Here is a 25,143-nt window from a genome sequence, read left to right on the forward strand (position 1 = left end):
TTTGAGCGAATGTGTGGCCTGAAGGTCCTGCAGAGGACATGGTGTGAGTTGGAGTGGTTTTTATCACGTCTGCCTGCTATCGGACTCTTCATCACCCAGCATGCCATGAGAACGGAAGCCAAACTCAGTTCACATGGAGCATCATCACTCTAATAAGGTTATTAGGAGCCGGGCTCGAGGACGGTGGGGGAGGGAGAAGCGGGCCTATCTGATGGAGTCCGTCCTGCGGCCTGCTCGAGAGAGTATCAAAAGAGTCTTTTAAAGCCATGCTGCTTGTTATTGGAGCTGAAGGCAATCTTTCCCTCTAATCCCTCTGAACTCGGAGCCAAGCAAACGTGACAGGATTTGATTCCTCCCAGCCAGGGGACACATCGCACAGGCATATTACATGACTGGAAAACAGACACTTCTTCAGCACTAGACATGAAGAAGTCAGATAAAGCACCCCCGGAAAAGGTCACAGGCTCGTTACAGCCTGGGCCCACCTCCCTGGGGGTCTTCCCTGTACACACACACACACACACACAGCCTAGAAGGTATTGCAGGATAAAGTACGACTCAGATAAGATAAAGAAGACCCTTTTCACTATTATGTGACAAATCGCTCTTAACCATATGTAAGAAATGCATTACTTACTTCTTATCCAAACAATGGAGCAGAGCATGAAAATGAGAATGAAGTACGGTAAATGGGAGAGAATGATGGAGTAGGTATTTTGCTTTATGAAAGAATAAAAAAGTGTGTGAACAAAAGAACAAACGCATAAATAAATAAATAAATAAATACATTAATCAATCGACTGCACACTCTCAAAACTGATGCATTAATAACAGAATTATTAGCAGGCCCAACAAGTACGTACAGATGCAGCCCAAACACACTGTAAATTGAATGCAACTATAATATGCACTTATAGTGCATTATAAATGAATGCTCTATTTACTGTACTGTATGTACCAAGGCTGCTCTGCTAATTATCATGCAAACTGCAAACTGCACGTAGCACTTCCTGAGTGGAGACAACATTAAGCTTGAGACCAAAAAAAAAACCAAAAAAACAAATGAGAAGAAAAATGAAAAGAAATCGTGAGAAAAATTTTTGGAAGAGAACCTATGTTTTCTGCACCTATGTTTTAAGCCTAGTCTCAATATAAACAGTATAAATAGTAAATGTTCTGCAGCTAAAATATATTATTTAACATTATTAGTCAGTGTATCTTTCCCTCAATTTGTTTATTGTATTGTTTACTCCCATCTAAATCTGTCCATCACATCATCACATGGGGTGGAGGCCTTTCAATTGCAAATTTTTTTTTTTTACATTTTTGCAAATTTCAAAAAGGTTTCAATTACTTAGTGAACTACAGCGCACCACACTGTGGTGATATCTACAGATTTGTGTGGAATTTGGGGTGAATTGCTGAAGGTTATGATCTCTCGTAATTCTCATAATTTTTTACAGTACCTCTCTTTCTTTCATTCTTTTTTTCCCTCTTTCCTTTCAATTCTCAGTCATTTGTTCCCAAATAAAAAAAAGATGTATTTTCACATCTCATTCTGAGAAGAAATCTTAATATAATGTACAATTTTATGTTCTGCAAAGAAACAAGACAAAACATAAGGCCTAAATCTAATACTTGTGGTTCTCTATTGAAATTAAGAGTATAGGGGCGCCGGGTGGTCCAGCGGTCTAAAGCGCTTCCACTATGAGTGGGAGGTTGCAGGTTCAAACCCCAGCTCATGCAGCTTTGCCATCAAGCTGCTGGCACTCAGAGGGAGCAAAATTGGCCCTGCTCCCTCTGGGTGGGTAGATGGCGATCTCTCCCCACATCACTCCAAGGGTGATGTCCCCAGCACAGGGCGTCTGTGAGCTGATGTACCGGAACCGAGTCGCTGCGCTTTCCTCCGAGCACACTGGCTGTTCTGTAATGCTGCATCAGCAGCAGCCTGAAAACAGCCTGAAAACAGCCTGAAAGCCTGGCTACACATGTATGGGAGGAAGCATGTGTTAGTCTTCACCCTCCTGGTGTGTTGGGGCATCACTAGTGAGTGGCTGTGAATTGGCTGTGCTAAATTGGGGAGAAAATGAAAAAAAAAAAAAAGAAATTAAGAGTATGGTTGTAATGTTTTCTGGTTGTAATTATTCTTAGTCAGATAATTAGAATTTGGTTGCTAAGATTAGCCAACATAGAGCTCGTTTTTTTTTGTTTTGCTTGCCTGGGTTCTAGTGAGTGTAGCTAATGATTTTATATATTTTTTGTTCATTTTTATAGCTGAATATAGCTTTATATTTTAATCTAGCATTTTAGAGCATATTATTTGAGCAAAATGAATCATATTTATGTTTTAAATAGAAACAAAAGACTTAGCAGGCTTAAATTAGCTTTGGAAAAATGTTATACTTATACTTAGAATTATACTTATGCTGTGGGCACTGTACATATTTTTAAACTTGATGGTTATTTCAGTAATTAACACATCATTTTTGAGAGTGCTTAAGGAGCTGAGGGGAAAAAAATGAACTGTGTTTATACTGAACAGTGAGAAGAGGCTGTAAAAAGCAAAGACTAAAGAAGGAAGAGGTGTGATCAGTCATGCCCACCCCCGCAGCCCCCTGGGGACACTCACAGGTAGGCAGCCTTGCCTTCCTCCAGCTCTTTGCTCTTGCCGCTGGTGGCGGTCTTCTTGCTGCAGAGCTTGCGGGTGATGCACATGAGCAGGCCGCACTGACGCAGGAAAAAGCAGCTGACGTCCACCAGCACCAGCAGCAGCAGCAGGCCCGCCAGGCCCAGGCCCACCACTGCCCCCAGACCCAGCTCGCTGAACAGGGAGTCTGCTGAGGCAGGAGACACACAGCACCATCAGCTACAAACATACACACACACACACATGTACAGCACACAGAGCACAAAACTAAAAAAACAAACAGCCATACAGCAATACTACCTTATTTAAAATTACTCAAAATTATCCACAAATTAAAAAATAAAAAAAAAAACACATTTTTTAAATACTGAACTGCTGAACTCATATATAGCTAACAGCTAACAGTTTGTTATTATGACATAACAACAAAAGGATTAAAGCCTATGATATTTCACATCTTAGATGTTTAGGATTTAGAGCAGGGATTCTCAACTAGTGCCAGGACCCACAGTTTTCTCGCGACCCATTTTTATAGAATACAAACCAGATTAATTTATTAAAATGAAATAACCTTTAAAAACCCATTTAAACATACATACAGTATGCATGCAACATAAACTTAATAGCTTTTCCTTAAGAAACTGAGGAGGAATCTGACAGCTACATGTATAAAAGTTTCTACAGTAAAAATAAATACATTAAAAATTAAAAGTGCACAAAATAAATAAGTCGACAAAATTCAATATTTCACTTCTCGGCATATCTCTGCCTTTAGAGTGCATTAGTAAAAAACTCTCTCTGTCTCTTTTTGTCCCAATATAAAAGAAGGTGCACAAAATGAGATGAGCATTAATTCTTTTTCATTTTTATTTTTTTGGAATGTTGAGTTTTGCCACCTAAGAACAAGACATAAGGCTTAGGTCTAATACTTGTGGTTTTCCACTGAAATTAAGAGTATTTTTCTGGTTGTTTTGCGTAGCCTTAGTGAGGGGATTAGTATTCAGATGCTAAGATTAGCAGTCCAAAAATGTAATATTTCTAATACTTCTCTGCATTCAGAGTACATTAGTAAAAACTCTCTCTCTCTATCTTTCTCTACGAGTCAAAATCAGAGAAGCATTGTTTTTTTTCAATTTTGTATTTTTTTAAATGTATTTATTCCTAACACTAAAAAAATTTAATAATAGTGCCGAGATCGTGTCCGGACAAACTTTTGCCTCTCGACCCACCAGCTGAGAATCGCTGATTTAGAGTTAAGAATTGTAGGTGGTGAAATGAATGATAATGAAATTGATAATTAATCAAGATTATCATAATGTCCACTTTTCACAGTATAGATGTTTAGAATTTAAAGTGAATTGCTGACAGTTTATATTTTCTCAGGCTCTTTTTAAGAGTACCTTCATAGTTCACTGTAACACCTAAAATCCTCATTTACTTTTATATAAGGTGGAAAATTTATATAATATTACATGATGATGCAAGTTTTTACAAATGGAAACTTAGAATTTTATGTATAATGACCAGAAAGCCAATGCTCTCTCACTCCCCTCATTAAGCTATTCTTCTGTATATCTGGCATTTTGAATTCAGCAGAAGTGATAACTGGTTATGCCCAAGTTTAAGACATTTAAACATATAATCTCTAATTGAAGAAATTCAACACTGAAGCCAAACCTTCAGTTACAGCCCTGAATATTCACTAGAAAGCAGATACTGTAAAGAGTGTGGTGCACCTCCCCCAGCTGTACATTGTGCAAACGCATCATCGCATCAGCCCAGGAACAGTTCAAATTATACAGGTTTTACATAAAATACTGCTCCTATATACAGACTACAAACATTCAGATTCCACACTTTTTGACCTCAACTATGAAATGAAAGTAGTTTCTCAGCAGCTTTCCATTCAAGACACAAAGTACATCCCAAGGCTACCCAACCTCATTAATAATGAAGGGAAAAAAACTTTCCAGCACGAGCTGTGTTTAGAGATAGAGGTAGCGGGCTAGCGGCGCTGAGAAGAAGAATGAAATCAACGGCTGCCGTTGCCGAAGGCCTGTGTTTGCTGCTTCATCTGAATTAATTCATAGGAGCAACATGAAAAGCATTTCAGTGAGTATGTAAACAGTGCAGCGGTGTCGTAAGAGCATATTTAGTGATGATGAATAGTCGTATTGAAACCTGTGCAGCTTTACAGAAGTGGAAGGTAAATGTTTACATAATGACTCTCAGGATGGGCCTGATTTATCTTCAGCATTAATATTCAGACTCACTATAGTGAGATTGCATTGTTATTAACCCTTTAATGATCTTAAAGCATCACCATGTTTCTGACTTCATGTGTACATTCTCAAGGTCATGCAGTTGGGCTAGACATGTAACAGGTAAAAAGATAAGATTGTATGTACAAGTATTGTAAAGTATTCATACCTCTTGAACTTTTCCACATTTTGTCACCTTTCAACCACTAACTTAAATGTATTTTATTGAGATTTGAAGTGATAGACAAACACAAATTATTGCATAAGTGTGAAGGGGAATGAAAATGATACATGGTTTTAAAAAACTGTATCAAATAAAAATCTGAAAAGTGTGACGTGCAAAAGTTTTCAGCCACTTACAGGGGTTGGACAATGAAATTGAAACACCTGGTTTTAGACCACAATAATTTATTGTTCCGACGGACAGTTCTGGTGGAAACAGGAGAGTTGAGGTGCACATTGAATTCTGCCGTGATTTGATCAGCCGTGGTTTTATGTTTTTTGGATATAATCCGGGTTAGCACCCGAACATCCCTTTCAGACAGCTTCCTCTTACAGCGTCCACAGTTAATATTGTTGGATGTGGTTGGTCCTTCTTGGTGGTATACTGACATTACCCTGGATACCGTGGCTCTTGATACATCACTAAGACTTGCTGTCTTGGTCACAGATGCTCCAGCAAGACGTGCACCAACAATTTGTCCTCTTTTGAACTCTGGTATGTCACCTATAATGTTGTGTGCATTGCAATATTTGGAGCAAAACTGTGCTCTTACCCTGCTAATTGAACCTTTACACTCTTCACACGCTCTTACTGGTGCAATAATGTGCAATTAATGAAGATTGACCACCAGGCTGCTCCAATTTAGCCATGAAACCTCCCACACTAAAATGACAGGTGTTTCTGTTTCATTGTCCAGCCCAGGGTTGACAATAATCTGCCAAGACAAACTAAACTCTAATGAGGAAACAGTTCCTGATTGGCTGACAGACCGCATATGATAGAGTCCCTAATAAGACGTGGATTATTGGAAATGTGATGAAACAGGACTGTGGGGGTGGAGGCAGAGCGTGCAAGTGGGACAAATATATAAATGGTTAATTATATAAATAACAGCACACAGCTAAACGTATGTAAATTACTGGCTATTAATTTCCATCCTTTCACTGTAATTTACTGTGTCATATTAAACCATAAATAACAGTAAACACTGCAGCATCCAGGAGAGCAGTTAAGGTTATGAAAAGCCATGCTACTGAACCCACAGCCCTGTGATCATAGTAACCCTGTGCTCTAACCACTGAGCCACCACTGCCCTGACAATTAACGCATTAACATCAGTTTTGTGCCTAACATGTTATCTCTTTAGAGACCACTTAAAAATGATGAGTTTCTTTGATTTTACCAAATTGAGAACCTCTGGAATATAATCAAGAGGAATGGATGAACACAAGCCGTCAAACCAAACTGAGCTGCTTAAATTTCTGCACCAGGAGTAAAGCAGCATGAAGTTATCCAAAAGCAGTGTGTAAGACTGGTGGAGGAGAACATGATGCCAAGATACATGAAAACTGTGATTAAAAAACAGGGTTATTGCACCAAATATTGATTTCTGAACTCTTAAAACTTTATGAATATGAATTTGTTTTCTTTGCATTATTTGAGGTCTGAAAGCTCTACATCTTTTTGTTGTTTCAGACATTTCTCATTTTCTGCAAAGAAATGCTCTAAATGACAGTATTTTTATTTGGAATTTGGGACAAATGTAGTCTTTAGTTCATAGAATAAAACAACGTTTATTTTAATGCATATCTTTTTTCCAGAGGTGTAAAAATATATACTTAATATTTTTTATTTAAATAAACATGATAAACACTACACATTTAACTGAGCAGTGTTTGGCATAATGTAAATAATAATAATAATACATATATTATATATATTTTGGAAAATGTAGAGCTGAATTAAAACAGCACAATAATACAGAGTAATAAATGGATTATATGGACTATATACTCTTCACAAATATTGATATCAGTCTAGGCTTGATTCCTGATTAATGGAGAATTGAACCCCATCCCCCATGTCTTATTAGGCAACGCATCACCATCTTTTTTTTTTTTCTCCATCTCTGTCTGAAGAATGTGTCCTCGTTCCTTAAGCTGATTTGTTGTTGATTTATAATGTCATTAGAAGCTCAATTTAGCATCTCATTAATATTACTTATCCTGAAGTCCCACAAATGGGCGTGATTCGTCCGCATCTGGGTTCAACGCACTCAATTAATTAGGTCTGAGTGGTGATTGAGTCTCAGCAATGAGTGGCAATAATTCAGGCTCGATTGATCGTGTCTGGACTGAACCCACACGCTGAGGGGAGGTCTGTGGGTGGGGACCCAGCTGCTGATTGACAGGGTAATGAGCCTTATAATCATGTGTGGGGCTTAATGACTGTGTCACACTGATGCATGACTAAGTAGGGCTTAAAGAGAGTTTGGAGGTTTGCTAGTTTGGAAACAGTTTAAGATAAAGAACCTGCCACCACGTGACTGAAGACAGAACAGACCAATTTAGAGTCTGGAACAAAACATTCAGTAATAAACTTAAAAAACATGATGGAAATCTTTCTACAACGAGCTGTGGAAAATGTTCACTGGAATCAAAACCAGTCGAGCCATCTGTTGTGCTTTACTCCAACAGATGAATCTGTGAGATCTATAAAACAAATCATTTATCTTATTGTGATATATTAACCAAAACTCTTACGACCAAGCAACCAAATGTTCATAAAGAACAGTTTATTCATGTGTCTAAGCACGTGAAGTTTATATTTACATTTAGTGGTGTGCAGAGGAGATGTCTGTGTTTCTTTTCTCTGGGAAGGCAAAAAATTAAAACCTAAAAATGAACTAAATGTCTTATTTCACTAAAGGTAGAATACTGTATATGCATTTGTGGTCAGAAGTTTAATACACTTTTGTATTTTTGTATCAAGCCAACATTGGGCTTTCAGTGATTCATCTGAACGGTTATTTTTCTGGGTAGAAAAACATGCAATAATAAAAAGTTTATAAAATATTAGGATTAAAAATATACATAGATGCACCTATTGGAAGTTTGATTTTTTAATTTGCCAAGACCAATGCTTCTAATCTTCTGTTTGAAGATCTTATGATTGATTACAGTTGGAATCTTTTAATCTTTGCCCAAATACAAAGAGTTAATTTGGTATCAACAATAAATTGAATGAAACTTTACAGAGAGTGGTCAGGTTTAAAAATGATAATTTAAGACAGACTTAAAATGAATACCTATGCATCAATTTCCAATTCTTATTCTACTAAAGACATATACAGTATGTTGTCATTCTGCCTCAGAAAATAAACTATTCTATATTTCCCTAAAGGGTGTTTCTCTTGAGCCAGGCTGCAATTGAAAGATTGAAAGTGTTGGTCATTACATAAATACCAGTCCCGACCTCGCTGAATTGCCCTCCCAGCTGCCCAGTGCTGCCCACGCCGAGGGCACAAGTGAGGCATGGCCCCATTACGATGTTTTAAAGACCCAGACGCCCATTAAGACGTTATGCTCTCCAAGCAGAGGTGACCCTACAGTCGTTAGCGGTTTAACAGAGCGATGGTCACCGAGATGGCCATTATCCCCCGGCAAGATGTCTCTGCGTAGGGGTAGGGCTGATGGCTCAGAACCGCCAATGTGCATGTGAAGCCACACCAATCAGAGGCCAGTACATGATAATAACCCACCACCTGGAGTCCATAGTGAAAGATTAGCGCTGCATGAAACATTTCCTGATGGACAGCTGGGTGCCAGTGTAGGAGTGTGCAGAAATCTTTGCATAATATCATTTTTTTAGATAAGAAAGGACTAAACTGTATTTTTTTTTTGGAAACGAATGCTGTTAGTGGGATGGAATACTAATTACTACTTATTTTAATATGTTTCAGACTTTTATTTTCTAAAAATACATTATATTGACTTATTGAAGTATTTACTCACCCCATGACGTTTCAATCACTGCTTCTACAAGCATTTGTGAACGAATGGGTCACTTTTAAGAGCTCAGTGAACTTCAGCATGGTACTGTAATAGGATGCAGCACCTGTGCAAAAAGTCCAGTCATGAAATTTCACTACTCACTACTAAATATTCCACAGCCAACTGTCAGTGATATTAAAACACAGTGGAAGTGATTGAGAACTACAGAAACTCAGCCCCATGGATTTAGGCCACATAAAATGACAATACAACTTCCTGCAGAGTCAAGTTTTTACCAGGAGAAAAGTACTAGTGAGCTAGCGCTGTGGTTAGCGGTTAGCTAATAGTAATACTGCTAATACTTCACTGAAATTCCTGTATAACGCTGTACTTCAGCTGAGTGGCTTCACTGCTCCTTACAACCTGACTGGTAGAATTCATACATTCAAGGATTACTGGATTATAAGGCGCACTGTTAATTTTTGGGGGAAATTTAAGAATTTTAAGTGCACCTTAAAATACGGTGAACCGAACAGCAAACAGTAATTAAGCTGTCATCATCTACTATTCTTTGATTTTTAGTGTATATCAAAGCAATATCAACCTAAGTTCTGTGTATTATATTTACAATTAAAGTAACAGTTACAGTAGTAACAGTATGCTGCTAAATATTCCATAGCAAACTGTCAGTGATATTATAATACAGTGGAAGTGATTGAGAACTACAGAAACTCAGCCACAAAGTTCTAGGCCACATAAAATGGCAATACAACTTTCTGCAGAGTTAAGCTTGTGCCAGGAGAACTGTACTTATCTGAGGGCTTTGTTTTTTTAAGAGTTTGGTTGAGGGGGGATTATGGTGTGGTTTCGTTTTTCAGGAGTTGTTCTCAGTCCATTAGTTCCGGTGAAAGGAACTGATAATGCTTCAGCAAACCAAAAATGAGATTTTGGACATTTTAATAATCCTAACACTGCAGAAACAGTTTGGAGGCACCTCCTTCCTGTTCCAACATAACAAAATAGATGCATAAATTGATCTAATCACATCAAGTGGCCATATTTTTTATTTCATATTTATGAGAGTTTATGAGGCCTTTCAAATCATGACTAGAACTAGAGGAATTATAATATACTTATCTGAGCTTTCAGCTTTTTGCGTTTTCATAAAATATTGAAGTCATTTGAAGGGAAAATGTCTGTAATGGGTCTTAATTCAAAGCCATAATCTCTGAATAGTCCCATCTTTTTCAATGATTTTTCAAATACTTAATACCGTCCGTGATTTATGACTGGGTTGCATCAAGCTTTAAGATGAATGGGTGCAGACTGCCTGGTTGAGGTGATTTAGTTTATTTCTTCCCTGAAAAAGAAAAGCTTATTTATGAGCAGTGTGATCAGTTGTAATGGGCAGCAATAAAACAACAGGCCCATTTCATTTGCGGGAATCAATTCCAGTTGGAACAGTCAACAAAGAGCCATTCTGCTCTTGTGGCGAGTTCAGTTTCATTCACAACTAAAGGCTTTTCCCGCAATATCAGGAAAGCAATGCAATTTTCTGGCGGGGTAAGATGATACCTAAAAAATCTATAACAGTTATGTTTCTGGAGGTTGGACAACTAAAAAAAATATTTAACAGAAGGAAACAGAAGTAAATAATATCTGGATGCAAAAATGACTGCAACCTGACCACTGTTAGACCACTGTCTAATAATTGTTTTGACTATAGAAACGGTTCCAAACGGGTAACTTTTGTGAATGTGAACAGTGTTTCAAGTTGATTGTTGTCAGTATGTAAATATATGAGTATATTAGGCACATCGTATTATAAGGCACACTATCAATGAACGTCTATTTTCTAGTGTATTTATATATATATACATGGTTCACCGGATTATAAATTTATAATTATCTTAGGCAACAATATTAAGGTCTTGCCACTGGTTGACTAAATAAACAAAATAAACTGTAATTCTTAAAAAAAAAAAAACAACTCAAACAAGTGCTGAATGTTAATCTGCACAGATTTCTCTCCTAAAAACTGTTTAATTCGGATGAGTAAAGCACTTTCTTTTACTTACAGTAAGCTTAGATTTCCAATATTTTCACCAGGGCGGCTAGCAGCAGCACTAGCCACGGTTAGCGCTAGTAAACAGCACCCAATAGCGCTAGACTGAGGATCCCTGAGTGATCCGGTAAACCAGGGTGCTATCAGCTAGCGGTTCGTTCCACATAGCTTTTTTTTAACATGGTAAACATGCAGACTACATTCCAATATACTCACCTATAAATGGCGAAAGTGCTAGAGCTGTGGTTAGCGGCTAATCCTAATACCGCTCCAGTCTCAGTGCTAGAGAAACTTTACTGAAACTCCTTTATGATGCCCTACTTTAGCTTAGTGTCTTTACTGCTGCTTACAATCTGACTGGTAGAATTCATACATAAGGAAACACAAGGATTACTGGATTACAAAGCGCACTGAAATTTTTTTGGGAAAATGTAAGGATTTTAAGTGTGCCTTATAGTGCAAAACATACGCTAAGCGAACCAGCAAACAACAATTCATTCTTTCATTCTCTACCATTCTTAGATTTTTAGTGTATATCAAAGTGTTAAACAAAGTGTGAAACTAAAGTTCTGTGTATTCTATTTCTTTATTTAATTTTCAGAAAAACAAACTCCCAAAAAATGGATTACTAAGAAGGTTTACTCATATTTGCAAATTAAAACTAGCTCTGATCTGCAATCGAGAGCTGCTGAGCATCATGGAATATTTTCTTCTTGTCTATATTTGGCTAGCTTAGCCCTGCTCTGATAAAAGATGTCTGCCCTCACTGCAGTGTATTTGTTGAGGTGGAACATCAGCATAAAGCTTGAAACACTGAAACACTCCAAACTGGCACGTTGCAGCTGGTTGCGTGTAGAGACAATTATTTGTAGTAAGAACATTTGTATTGGTTGTTGTTGTTCGCTTGCATTACCCCTGACTGTTACCTGTGGCTCATTGCTCTGGGCTATTACTGGTAGCTTGTTTAATGGTTTCCTTGCTGTTGCTAGGTTACAGACGAGTATGGTGGACTGATATTGCCGAAATTGTGCGATATTGCCAGTCATAGAATGCATCTTAGCCTTATCACATCATTTATGAGAACTGTGCTTGTATAGCTGGTTCACCCTGAAGATAAGGCCAGATAAAGCAACTCATCTGTTTGTGTTGGTCATCATTTAGTCCTACATCAATAGTCACAGGATGCTGCCCACATGAAACTGCCCACTGGATGCTGTTGGCTGGATATTTATGGTTAATGGACTATTCTGAGATGTTTAAAAACTCCAGCAGCACTGCTGTTTCTGATCCACTCATACCAATAGAGAATACGCTACCATGTCATTGTCAGTGCTGAGAACTACCCATTAAAAACAGAAAGAAATGAGCAGAATACAGTCTGTAATTATAAGAAACAAAGTCCTATAATCATATAGTATATTGTCACTGTCCAATGAAAAACAAGTATCTCCAAAAACAGCAAATTTACAGGAGAAAGAAAAAAATACCCTTCTGAACTTTCAATGAAAGTCAATGTAAAAACAGCAGTTTATTTCAGGTCATTTTGGAGAAATTCTATTGGTCCAAACATCAAGAAATTTAAACACACTATAAGAGACAGTTGGTTTGTTGAAATAATGTAGTAATCTAAAAATCTACAAAAATGAAGATACTTGTGTTTCATAGGACAGCGACAATATGGCCAGTGGACAATAAGACAATAATACAGCACTCCCAATGATGCCTCATAACATCATCTTCTTGGGAATGATGCTTCCTAACAGTGTTATAACCGGAACGCATATCCATCACTTTAGTTTAAAAGCCTTTAGTCAATACATTTTCATTGGAAATAAATTGTATGCTGTGCTACAGATATTGATATAAGCTGCATCATTTATACATGTATTCAGTGATTGTGCATGCTATTGATTCAATTATATGCTCTCTGAAATTATGTGTTCCCCCAGCACACAAAGCAGATACACCTGATATATGAATCACATTGTTTTTAAACAGTTTTTAAAACATATTCAAAACTCAACTGCAGTTTTTATTATTGAGGAATAAATTGAATAGTCAAATTGCATTGACTACAAAACCCAAATGATCCTTCTAATCTAATGTTCGAAAGTCAAAAAACGGTGCAATTTATGCAACATACAGATTTTCTTTTCATAAAACATAGAACTTTATTGGCCAGATTTCTCTGCTTCACAAGGCTATGAACATTTAAAGCCCTATCTGACACTCTGTGCAAGGCGCACCCCACCAACAGTCTATTTTCACGCCTTGTGCCTGCGCTGTTATGAATTTATCTACTATGATGGGCGTGGTGGTCTGGAAGTGTGATATGTTCAGGTAAATTTCTGGTGTATTGCTATCTTGGCAATGGAAAACACAGGTGCACCAATGATTGATTTGAACTCTGACTTCTTTAACTTCTTTTACTTTAACTATAAACAGGATACAAAATGAAATGACATTGCTGTTCCCATAAATTACCTTCTCATGCATCTTCACAGCAAGAACAAGCAGGTCAGTTTCCTCTGCTGAGAAGCGCTGCAGAAGCTCTGCACCATTAAAATAGTAATCCTCCTAAAAGTCAGGGTGCACCTGGCTCTTAAAGGGAATGATGGGCAAGTGACACACTAATTGATTTATTTTACATTTTACATACCCAAAACACCCATTATTTGTTAAGAGAATTTCAAGCATTTCAGGCTGCACAAGGTGTACTTTTCCTGTTGTTATGATAGCAAAGACACACTGACACGCCCCTAAATCAAGCTGCACAGTGCATGGATGACGGCTTGCCTATAGATCGCTAAAATAGGACCCTTTGTATCACTCACAATGTGTACAAATGACTGTTTTTCCCTATTCTTCTTCCATTACAGCCTCTATTCTAAGATGCACCTGATTAAAGTAAAATGCAGACAAATGTTCTCATCCACAAAAAGCGAGTAATATCCAGTTCTCCCTGTTTTTTCAGTGACTGCCCCCTAGCTAAAGCTTCATACAGAGAATAAAAACCAATTTGTACGCCATTACATTTTGATATTATTAAAGGGAAAGACCCCCGTTAATGTAAATCTTATTAAGGTTAGAAAGAAAGAGGCCCAGTGTGATTTATGAGACCAGTGCACAGAAGTCAGATGTACTTGAAATCCTACTTGACTCAGTTTAATGAGTGCTGTGTTGTAGCCGTGTGTGTGTGTGTGTGTGTGTGTGTGTGCGTGTGCGTGAATCTGCAACATCATTAAATGCACTCGCTCAAGCGATTCAACTGCTGGCATTTTCCATGGTCATGAAAAAACAATAAACAAACTCAAGATGCCAGGTAGTGCCAAAGTCCTTAAATCTGTAGCTCTCTTTGTGTGTGTGTGTGTGTGTGTTTCTGTTTGTGTGTGTTTCTGTTTGTGTGTTTATCAGACATATAAGCACAAGAGTTCATCAAAAATTTTACACTGTGTCTGTAGCCTGAGGCAAGAGGTAATCCTGCAATTACACAAAGTGGTTACACTTTGAGCTTTTCAGTGCGGCGGAAAACCTTTTTTCTCCACTCCAGAAAGATAAAGGTGCTAAAAGTGTTGTTTGGAGCAATGCCACAGAATAACCACTTTTATTTGTTTATTTATTTTGTATTTATTTTTTCAGTAATGCTTCAATAGATGGCCATTTCATCTCTTAAACTACTTAAACTCTACAAATACCTGCAATTCAATTCGTCACCCTCATAGCTGCAGCACTCTAATAATTAGCAATTTTATAATTAATCAATCTCATAGACCCTACAATAGAACCCTGTGGGACGCCACAAAATAAATGGACCAAAAAAAAAAGAGAGAACAGCAATCTCTGTGTGCATCAGACATTGATCCTGTTTAGTCAAACAAGCTCTGTTTGAATAACTGTAAAAAAAAGGATAAATTCTGCTTTAAAACAAGTCAGTAGTGAATAAATGTTCCACAATATGTTTAGGTATAAAAGTTGGAGCATTTTTATCACCCTTACAATTAAGATGTCCAAGAAAATATGTTTTTTTTTTTTTAAGCTATCTTTGATAGCTTTAAGTGCCCAAATGGCTCTTCATCCTACAAGTATGTCTGCTATTTGACTATTGTTTTTAAGTGTAATAAGCTTTTAAGCCACTGTAAATGCGCTAAAAGGGTAAAACTGCAGTGAAAAGTAAGAACTCAAGTGAATTGGAAAATTGTCCATACAGTATTTGAATTATGACAGAAGTTGGAACATAGACCCACACAAATATATCATAGCTAAAGCAGTTAAATGAGTGAATCTCAAACTTTTTAGACTATGTACCAACTATGATCAAACTTTTATGTACCAACTACCGATAATTTCACAGGAACAGTGTCTGTGCTCTTCAATAATTGTTTTAAACAATCAATTATGGCTTTTTAATTGTATTGTACTTTTTGTATCGCAATTTTTATCAAACTGTTCTCCCTAACTCACTTATTAGGGCTCCCTCTATCACTAGTGATGCCTTAACACCAGGAGGGTGAAGACTAGCACATGCCTCCTCTGATACATGTGAAGTCAGACTCCACCTCTTTTCTGAGGCGCATTACAGTGCTCTCGGAGGAAAGCACTGACTCGGTTCTAATACATCAGCTCACAGACGCCTTGTGCTGATCCACATCACCCTTTGGATTGATGAGTGAAAAGAGCGCCATCTACTGTACCCACTCAGAGAGAGAGCAAGGCCAACTGTGCTCTCTCTTGGGGGCTCTGGCAGCTGATGGCAAGCTACATAAACAGGATTCGAACAGGTGATCTTCTGATCATGGAGTGGCACGGCAGCGCTTTAGACTGATGGACCTATCTGTGCCTGCTTCAATGTCAAACATATCTAGAATTAAAATGCAACAGTACAGAATTTTCTGCATTGACTGAAATCTGAAAGCTGGTGCGTCTGATCCAGCGAATTCCAGGGATCCAGGAACTTCTGAAAGGTTGCTTAAATTAGGTTTAGGCTTTAAACTCTATTTAATTTCTATGGCATTGTTCTAAAGAACCCCTTTTTTGACCTTTATAGATAAGAAGGTACCACTTTAAAAATAAGACTACCCTCATAAAGGGTTTAAAAATGTTTTATAAATTAGATTATTAATTAATTTATTATTGATTAGGTTGTAGATTCCTTAAAAACCTTTGATAAGGAGTTACAACACATCAATTAAAAAGGAATCAGTGATTTGTTGTTTACTTAGTCATTTAATTCAACTAAGTCTTTTAATTTATAGTAAATAGTTAAACATAATTATAAATATATAATAATATGACTGGTTTAAATGCTGATGCTTGTTCTGATACAGAGTTCCCCAATGGTGGAACAAACTACCTTCTACTACCAGATCAGGAGAATCTCTCGCTATCTTTAATAAACTCCTGAAGACAGAGCTCTTCAAAGAGCACTTACTCTCCTAACACCTCTAACTAACTACCTTCTACTACCAGATCAGGAGAATCTCTCACTATCTTTAATAAACTCCTGAAGACAGAGCTCTTCAAAGAGCACTAACTCTTCTAACACCTCTAACTAACTACCTTCTACTACCAGATCAGGAGAATCTCTCACTATCTTTAATAAACTCCTGAAGACAGAGCTCTTCAAAGAGCACTTACTCTCCTAACACCTCTAACACACTAACTACTTCTAACCGCATTTCCTTCTTCCCCTCCTTCACTTCTCTATCCCTTTACTTCCCTTCGACCTCCTTTAAGCCCTATCTAAAATGGTTTAACTTAATTTCTATTACTTTCTCACTTGACTTTTGTAAGTCGCTTTGGACAAAAGCGTCTGCCAAATGTAATGTAATGTAGCGTAATGTAATGATTGATGGAAAACACAAAGTAAGATCAGTATCTAGAAAGATCGGAGATTTGACAGTAGAAATGAGTGTGGAATCACTATTTTGCAAATTAGCTCACTGTTGCCATTTTTATTTGTGTTGTTGTATATTTATTAACAGCTTATTAACGGGTTTTAAAGTATTTGCAACCTAATTTATAAATATTAATAAACCCTTTATAAAGGTAGTCTTATGTTAAAGTTGTACCGATAAGAACATCTACAGAAGGGTCCAGTTATAGTAAGAGATGGTGGTGGTAGTGGTGTGTAACACAGTGAAAAAAATTAAATAAAATAAAAAAATAAAACAGATTGACTCTGAGGCAGTGCAGGTCAGTCAGTGCCATCTGGGAGTCGGGAGGGAGGAAATCTGCTGGAGACGGACGGGTGCAATGAGCTGGCATAGCTAAGAGTCAGAGTCAGGCCCTGGGGAGTTGAGGAGTTGGGGAGTTGAGGAATTGGGGAGCAGGTAAAAAAAAGTCCCTGTTTCAGTCTTTTTTCTGCAGGGTGGTCTGATGGAGGGACATCAACACACACACAAATGCAGGGCGAGTGAGAGTGTAGCTCCGATTAACACCGCCGCCGCTGCTGCTGCTTGGGTGAGGTGTGGGGAGGGATGTCCATGTCCAGTTGCAGGGGGCTCACAACACTGATCTGCAATGGAGTGGTGGGGGTTGGGGAGGAATGGGGGGAGAGGAGAAGGAAGAGGAAGACGGAGGACGGAGGAAGCAGATGCAGATGCAGATGCCCAAGATTTTGAATTGAAGCATTTTAACAGTTAACAGTAAACAGTGAGAAGTGACCAGTGGAGAAGTGGAAAGTGATGAATACATGAATTATTTAATGAATGAATGAATTAATTCATTAATTAGTAAAAAAAAGAATGAATAAATGAAGATAGCACACAGACACACATTATTATTACACGTTAGAAAAGTTACAAAAAGGTGTTAAGATAAGAGAGAAGCGTGGTTAAAATGTCAAAATTAAATAATAATAAGTAATAAAAATGCATGGGAATAATAGTAGTGGGCAAAACAAAAACAATATTTAAAAACACCCAATTAAAATTCATAATTTATATTTGGTTTTAAAATGTTTTTTTTATTTATTTATTTAAAAAACAAGCAGTTTATGAGAGCAGGAAAAGAAGGTTTAGTTTTAGTGGCAGTTCATTGCAAAACAAAGAGCCCCGAGTTTTATTATATTATTTTATTTATTTATTTATTTATTTATTTTAATTTTTTTTTGTTGTGATGTGGCCCCGAACGTGTTACATTATGCATTAGGTGGGAATAGGAGAGCGGGATTGTTTAGAGTGAACCGGTGCAGACGCAAGCACAATAGAATTATAAATAAGAGCACGAGGAGGAAGAAATGGTGGAGGGAGTGGAGGGTGGTGTAGAGGGACAGAACGGAAAAAAAGGGGAAGGAGAGGAGGTGGGGAAAAAAAAAATTCTCGATTAACAATGGAAATCGTACACACACACACACACACGCGCACACACACACTCACACACTCACTCAGACACAAACAGAAACGCAAATGCATTCGCTCTGACTTTCAGCTTTCAGTGTGCATCACAATTCATTGCTTCTGATTAGTAGGCTTCTTAATATGAGCCGCTGTGCCGCTGGCAGGTGCCGCTTTCTGACTCATTTTATTAAGACGCTCGGGCTGCCCTCATGGCCTATGAGCCAACTGCTTTCAGCAGAGTGGAACAACATCCCATTTTTAGCGATGATCCTAAATGCCGTTCATTAGGGTCGCCAAGCAACTGCACTCATTTCCGCTGTTCTTTCCTTTTGTCTCAAAACGCTTTCCTTTCACAGATAGAGTACTTTACCATGGAACTGGGAACACAGGGAGCATCGGTGTCGTCTAATGATAATTCAGGCACAGAGGACTTGAAATACATTTGATTAAGCGGGCCGCATCGAAACGAAGTGAAATAGGCGATGTGATTGCCATTGTGATGAATCAAGTGGATGTAATTGGATGTAATTTGGAGGTGGGAACAAAGACAAGGCCCAACTTGCTGCAAGACGGTCTCTTCCAGAAGGGTCACTGCCCACAGCTCGCATGTATAATACAAGAGGACGGCCAGTCGTCTGACCTCCATTAGCCTCTCAGTCCTCGCTCATCATTCGAAAAATTGCACAAAAAAAAAAAAAAAAAAATCTCTGGTTCTGTATTAATCAGAGTGGATAGAACAGCCACAATTTACACTCAATTAGAAGTATTGTTGCTTTCAAATACTGTATATTAATTGCTCAATAGAAGTAAAATGGTCATAAAAGCTCATTCAGTTACCAACAAAAAGCTCATTTACAGTATTTCTTGCAATTCCTACACATATAAAATAATAATAATAATAAAAAAACAGGAAACAATAAAAATGGGACTTTTATCATATCATATGCAACCATTTCCAATCATTTTAGCCTGTATTTATTAACTTAGCCAAATACTGTTTAGATTCTTTAAGCACACCCCTTGTGTTTTGCTGTAAAAGTAATAAACAAATCTGTGGTGGATAGAATAGTTTTAGTTTATACTCAATTAAAAGTATTGTTTTTTTAAATATATAAGTTGCTCAATAGAAGTAAAATGGTCATAAAATCTCAACTTTGCTGAAGATGCAAAGGTGCATTTGTACCAATAAACCTATTAAATTACTAACAAATAGCTCAGTTTTTACAGTATTCCTTGCAGTCCACATATAAAATATAAAATAAAATAAATTAAAAACAGGACAGAATAAATGAGGGGAGACTTTTATCATATCATATGCAATAATTTCCAACAATTTCCAACCATTTTAGCATGTATTTATTAACTCTACGCCAAATACTGTTTATATTATTGACCCCTGGTGTTTTTCTAGAATAGTCTCAATTTATATTCAATTAGAAGTATTGTTTATTTCAAATATATTTATTGCTCAATAGAAGCAAAATGGTCAAAAAAAGCTCAACTTTGCTCATATTTAACAATATATTTGTCATTCAATTACCAACAAAAAGCTCATTGACAGTATTTCTGTCTATACAACAGGACATAAAAAATAGGGGGACTTTTATCATATCATATGCAACAATTTTCAAACCATTCTTGCTGTGTTAACTCCAAGCCAATACTCCAATACTCCAATACTGTTTATTTTCTTTAAGCACACCTGTGTGTTTTTATGTAAAAGTAATATATATATATATATATATATATATATATATATATATATATATATATATATATATATATATATATATATATATATATATATATATATATTGAAATAGAACAGAAATGTATTGTTATTAAACAGTAACAGTCAAATTACACTATCCGAGACCCCCTAATATTACTTACTATTGTTTCCAAGACAATTCAGATTTCGTTCAGGGGAGTTAAACTGTTCCTGGCTCTGCTGTAATGGGACTGCAGGTTTAGTAGCTTGTATGGAAAATATATCTTGGGTCTGAGGCCTGGGAGGATATCTTTGCCCAGTTGGGTTCTTTGCTACTTCATTTTTCAACTAAAAACAAGAAATTGATATATATATTGGCAAGTAAAATCATGTACAGTAAAATCTAGTGATTATATTTCTGTTTTTTTTTTCTTTTAATATTGTTGTAAGAATAAGATAATTAAAAAATGAGAAATATCATATATATGAGGATAAAAAACAAAGAATGTTTGAAAAAGTGACATGCATAAATATAATGAATTAACCATTTTAAAACTAGGGGGATTTGTGGTGTGTACAGTTCCATCTGTAGTAGAACATTCAGTTTTGTATTTGATGTACAATCAATTGAACCTGTTAGCTTCACACAGCATCAAGAATGTTCCTAAAACACTAAAATCAGTATAAATTGACAAGTTTGCTGATTAAACCAGCCATTTAACCTATTAAACACTTTGTTTTTAAGCTGCAGGTAAAACAAAAAGAGCATTTCACACAGTTTGCATTGATCTACATGTATTTATAGAAAAGTAATGCCTGAAGTGCGTTAATAATAATAATCACTATAGTCACAGAGTTTTCCCTTGTTTCACTGAAAACATAGCTGACACATTTTTTTGCTATGTAGTCGTGCATCTAATAACATTACAGGGTATTACATTTCTGCCATCAAATTTAGACCTTTAGCTGAGATTGGGCAAAAATAATTCACTCTGGACAGACAAAGTTGCAGTAACCGACCAGATTCTGCAACAGCTTCTACCCCCAAGCCATCAGACTCCTCAACTGCAGAGACTGAACTGATGGTTTTTCTGTACATGCACACACACTCTTACCCCACTTACCCCAGAAAATGGAAAGCACTAAAAACCCTACTACCTCACTGGACTCTATTGCACACTGTGTAATAGAGGTAATTACTACCTCACTGGTCTTTTTTGCACACTTTTTGCACACTGCATAATTTGCACACTGTCTTGTTATTTATTATTCTTTGTCTGTATTGTGTTGTATTGTCTGTCTGCACTTTTGTACTGCTGCACTATTGTTTTGTCTACACTGTGTTTATGTGCACCATGGTCCCTGGAGGAACGTTGTTTTGTTTCACTGTGTACTCTGTATATAGCTGAAATGACAATAAAAACCACTTTGACTTTGACTTGACTTTGATATGCCAGATTTACATAAGCTGTCTAGAACAAAAAATAAAAGAAATTATAAGAAATTCAGTTCCTGAGAATGTTCTTAAATGGAATTCACCCAATTTTTTAAATGTTCTTATCATAAAAGGCTGCAATACTTTATTTGAAATAACTATTCTTTCCATTATTCAGTTAAATAAATAAAAAAAAGAAAAACAAAAAAAGAAAACACATGTAAGAAGAATTTCTTTCTTAAAACACTTTTGTGAGTCCATCACTAGAATAATTTAAATCATTTCAAAATGTAACCGAAAGACAGCAGATGAATGCAGTTGAGCAAAAATAATGTTTTTTTTTTATTACAAATATGCTTGAGAAAGATTATAAAGCATCTTCTACAAGTCTAAAAAGGCTTTTTTGTTAAGTTCGCAAGTGTAAGCAAGTGTAATGAAGTAAATGTAGCACATTATTCCATTTATTACATATATCTGCTGCTATTTTCCTTCAATCAACACTATTATTATTATTCCTGTTTTTATTACAGAACTCTGAAAAAACCTGATCATACCTGGCCACATATCAGAGCCAGAGACAGCCATTTGTGAATCAGAGACTCTGATTGGCTGAGCCGTGCTGCTGATTTCATTATGATTGCACAGGATGAGCTCTTAAGACTAAATGACTGAAACTTTTAAAGCATTTAAGGGTCATTATCGAGTGGCAGCATAGCGTTGGTGGGCTGCATGTTTGAGGGAGATGAAGTAGATGCCTGCCGCGTCTGGATAAGTATAAGCACAAGCGAACAGTGGGTGGAATGTACACGGAATTGCATTCTTGTTCGCAGTTAGGAAGCCGGCCTGCTGCTTTTCAGTGCGTTAGAATAATGCAGTGTATTTATTATATGAGTTTGAGTGCGTTTGAGGGACACTCATACTGTTACTGTCCTCATGCTCTTCAGGTACACACATATTAAATAAGGGACGTTATGTACTGTATGTGTGCTGGTTTGGGTTGTGTGTTTTGTGGAAGTTTGTGTACCTGTGATGTCTGGTTTCTGTGGCATGGAGAATTTGACGAATGTGGGCTCTGACAGGCCTTTGACGTTGCGGGCGGTGATCTCCACCTCATACTGTGTGTTCCACTGGAGAGGCTGCAGCACCACAAAGTCATTTAAACCTGGAACCAGCTTGGTCATCCATTGTTCCTCTTTGTCCTAAACACATAAAAACACACACAAAGATACACAATTTTTTTTAGTGAACAGACTCAAAAAACTTTTTAATTCGAGCATTATTATGTACTTATGTATAACCAGCATTGGTAGCACTTTTAGCTTATTAGCAGATCGCTAATAAGTGGGTAATAATATGGTAATAAGTAGTATTTAATCATAAATTATAAGTAATTAGTTAAAAATATGTTAGTACAATGATTTCATAATTCTAAAAATTATTACATAGTTGTTCTGATTTGTTATTTAGTAACAACTAGAAAATAAGAAAATAATTAATAATAAATACAGCTTGTTACCATAATATCACCATATTTGTTACTGATCTGTGCCCTCTACATTTACTGATTTATTATTTAGAAACAAATACAAAACGGCCAATTAATTAAAAAAGTGTAAATACAACTTGATGATTTATTAACTGATTGATTTATTACTGATTTATTTATATTGATTGATATTTAATTTATGATTAAATACTACTTGTTAGCATATTATTACCCACTTATTAGCGATCTGTAAAGTCGAGTGCTACCCAAGCACGAATAGATAAAAGTTTAGTACTAAGCATGTAGACAGTTAAATTCAAGGAGATTTTTCAAGGATTCAAGGAGATTTTATTGTCATTCGCATCACATGTGGTACATGAGGTGGAACGAAATTGTGATCTCACGATCCAGTTTTACACCCAAAGAGCTGTTATTAATAGATATATGGATAAAAAAAAAATACAATAAAAGAAATAGAATATACAAAATAGATAGATAAATATCCCAAAGAATAAAAAAAATAAATAGAGAGTAGAAGGTTCAGCAACATGAAGTCCAGAGTGCAAGTGTGCTATAGCAGCATGATAATGTGAATTAGAGCAGTGGAGATAAAGTGTCTCAGTGCAAGTAAAGTGACCATGTTGGTAAACAGTAAACAGTAATTTGTCCTTGGTGTCAGTGCAGTGTGTTGTTAAGTGGAGTTTAAGAGTCTTACAGCTTCCGGAATGAAGCTGTTTCTGAGTCTTGTTGTTTTGCACTTAATGCTCCGCAGCCTCCGGCCTGAGGGGAGTGGGACAAAAAGTGCGTGTGCTGGGTGGGTGGGATCCTTCCTGATGCAGGTGGCCCTTTTCCTGCATCTGGAGGTGTAAATGTCTGTGGTGCTGGGGAAGCTAACTCCAACAATCCTCTGTGCAGCCTTCACCACCCTCTGCAGTGCTTTCCTGTCTGCAACAGAGCAGCTTCCATGCCACACATTGATGCTGGAGCACACGACGCTCTCCACCACACATCTGTAGAAGGAGGTGAGGACTGCGCTCCCGAGTCCAGCTCGTCTCAGCCTCCTGAGGAAGTAGAGCCGCTGATGTGCCTTCCTGACCAGAGTGGAAGTGTTGTTGCTCCAGGTGAGGTTGCTGGTCAGGTGCACACCCAAGTACCTGTAGCTGTCAACCACTTCCACCGCAGATCCTCCAATGTGCAGGGGGAGGTGGGCATGCTTGCCCCTTCTGAAGTCCACAATCATCTCCTTTGTCTTTTTTACATTGATGCAGAGGTTGTTTTCTCTGCACCAATCCTCCAGGTGTTCCACCTCCTGCCTGTAGCTGGACTCATCTCTGTTTGTGATGCATCCAACCACTGCCGTGTCGTCCGCAAACTTCACAATATGACAGCCTGGATGGAGAGGTGAGCAGTCATATGTGAGCAGTGTGAACAGGAGGGGGCTCAGCACACAGCCCTGAGGGGAGCCAGTGCTGAGGATTATGGAGGGGGAGGAGATGTTGTGAATCCTCACAGACTGCGGCCTGTTGGTCTGGAATTCTAGGACCCAGTTGCACAGGGAAGAGCTCAGTCCAAGTGAGGAGAGTTTGGTTATCAGTGTCTGAGGAATCATGGTGTTGAAAGCAGATGTGAAGTCCACAAAGAGCATCCGAACGTAGGAATCCTTCTGCTCCAGGTGGGTGAGGGCAGTGTGGACCACGGAGGAAATGGCATCCTCTGTGGATCGGTTCTTCCTGTATGCATACTGGTGTGGATCCACAGTGATGTTGATGGTGGCTTTGATGTGGGTCTGAACCAGTCTTTCAAAGCACTTTGTGACTATCGGAGTGAGGGCTACTGGCCCGTAGTCATTCAGACCTGTCACTGTGGAGCTCTTGGGGACCGGGATGATGGTGGCGGTCTTCAGGCAAGTGGGGACAGCTGCCTGGATGAGGGACGCGTTGAAAATGTTGGCCAGGACGTCCGAGAGCTGGTCTGCGCAGTCTTTTAGCACCTGTCCGGGGATGTTGTCCGGGCCGGCAGCTTTCCGGGGGTTAATCCTCCTCAGCGTCCTCCTTACTTCTGCTGGTGTCACGCTGAGGGGCTCCTCTCCTGGTGAGTGTGGGAGTCTGGTGCTGGGGGGTGTGTCAGGGTTCTCAAAGCGGGCGTAGAACGTGTTGAGAACCTCAGGCAGGGATGGGTCTTTGGAGCTTTGTGCAACGTTAGATT

General features: G+C 37.7%; 1 protein-coding gene across 3 annotated transcripts in view; it reads right to left on the reverse strand.

Annotated features, from left to right (window-relative positions):
• The window catches only part of ncam2 (neural cell adhesion molecule 2), a 317,305-nt gene that overhangs the window by 4,592 nt on the left and 287,570 nt on the right, over positions 1-25,143 (reverse strand). Inside the window, exons 15-16 of one of the 3 annotated variants that reach the window (XM_007227883.4) lie at positions 22,477-22,651; positions 2,630-2,834 (exon numbers count right to left, since the gene is read on the reverse strand). In XM_007227883.4, coding sequence (XP_007227945.2) covers positions 2,630-2,834; positions 22,477-22,651 — 380 coding nt within the window. Of the gene's footprint in view, positions 1-2,629; positions 2,838-13,943; positions 17,484-22,476; positions 22,652-25,143 lie in introns of those variants that run through there. The other 2 variants (XM_007227882.4, XM_007227884.4) reach the window with 2 other exon arrangements.

Source organism: Astyanax mexicanus, chromosome 11, assembly GCF_023375975.1.
Source record: "Astyanax mexicanus isolate ESR-SI-001 chromosome 11, AstMex3_surface, whole genome shotgun sequence".
NCBI lineage: Eukaryota > Metazoa > Chordata > Actinopteri > Characiformes > Acestrorhamphidae > Astyanax > Astyanax mexicanus.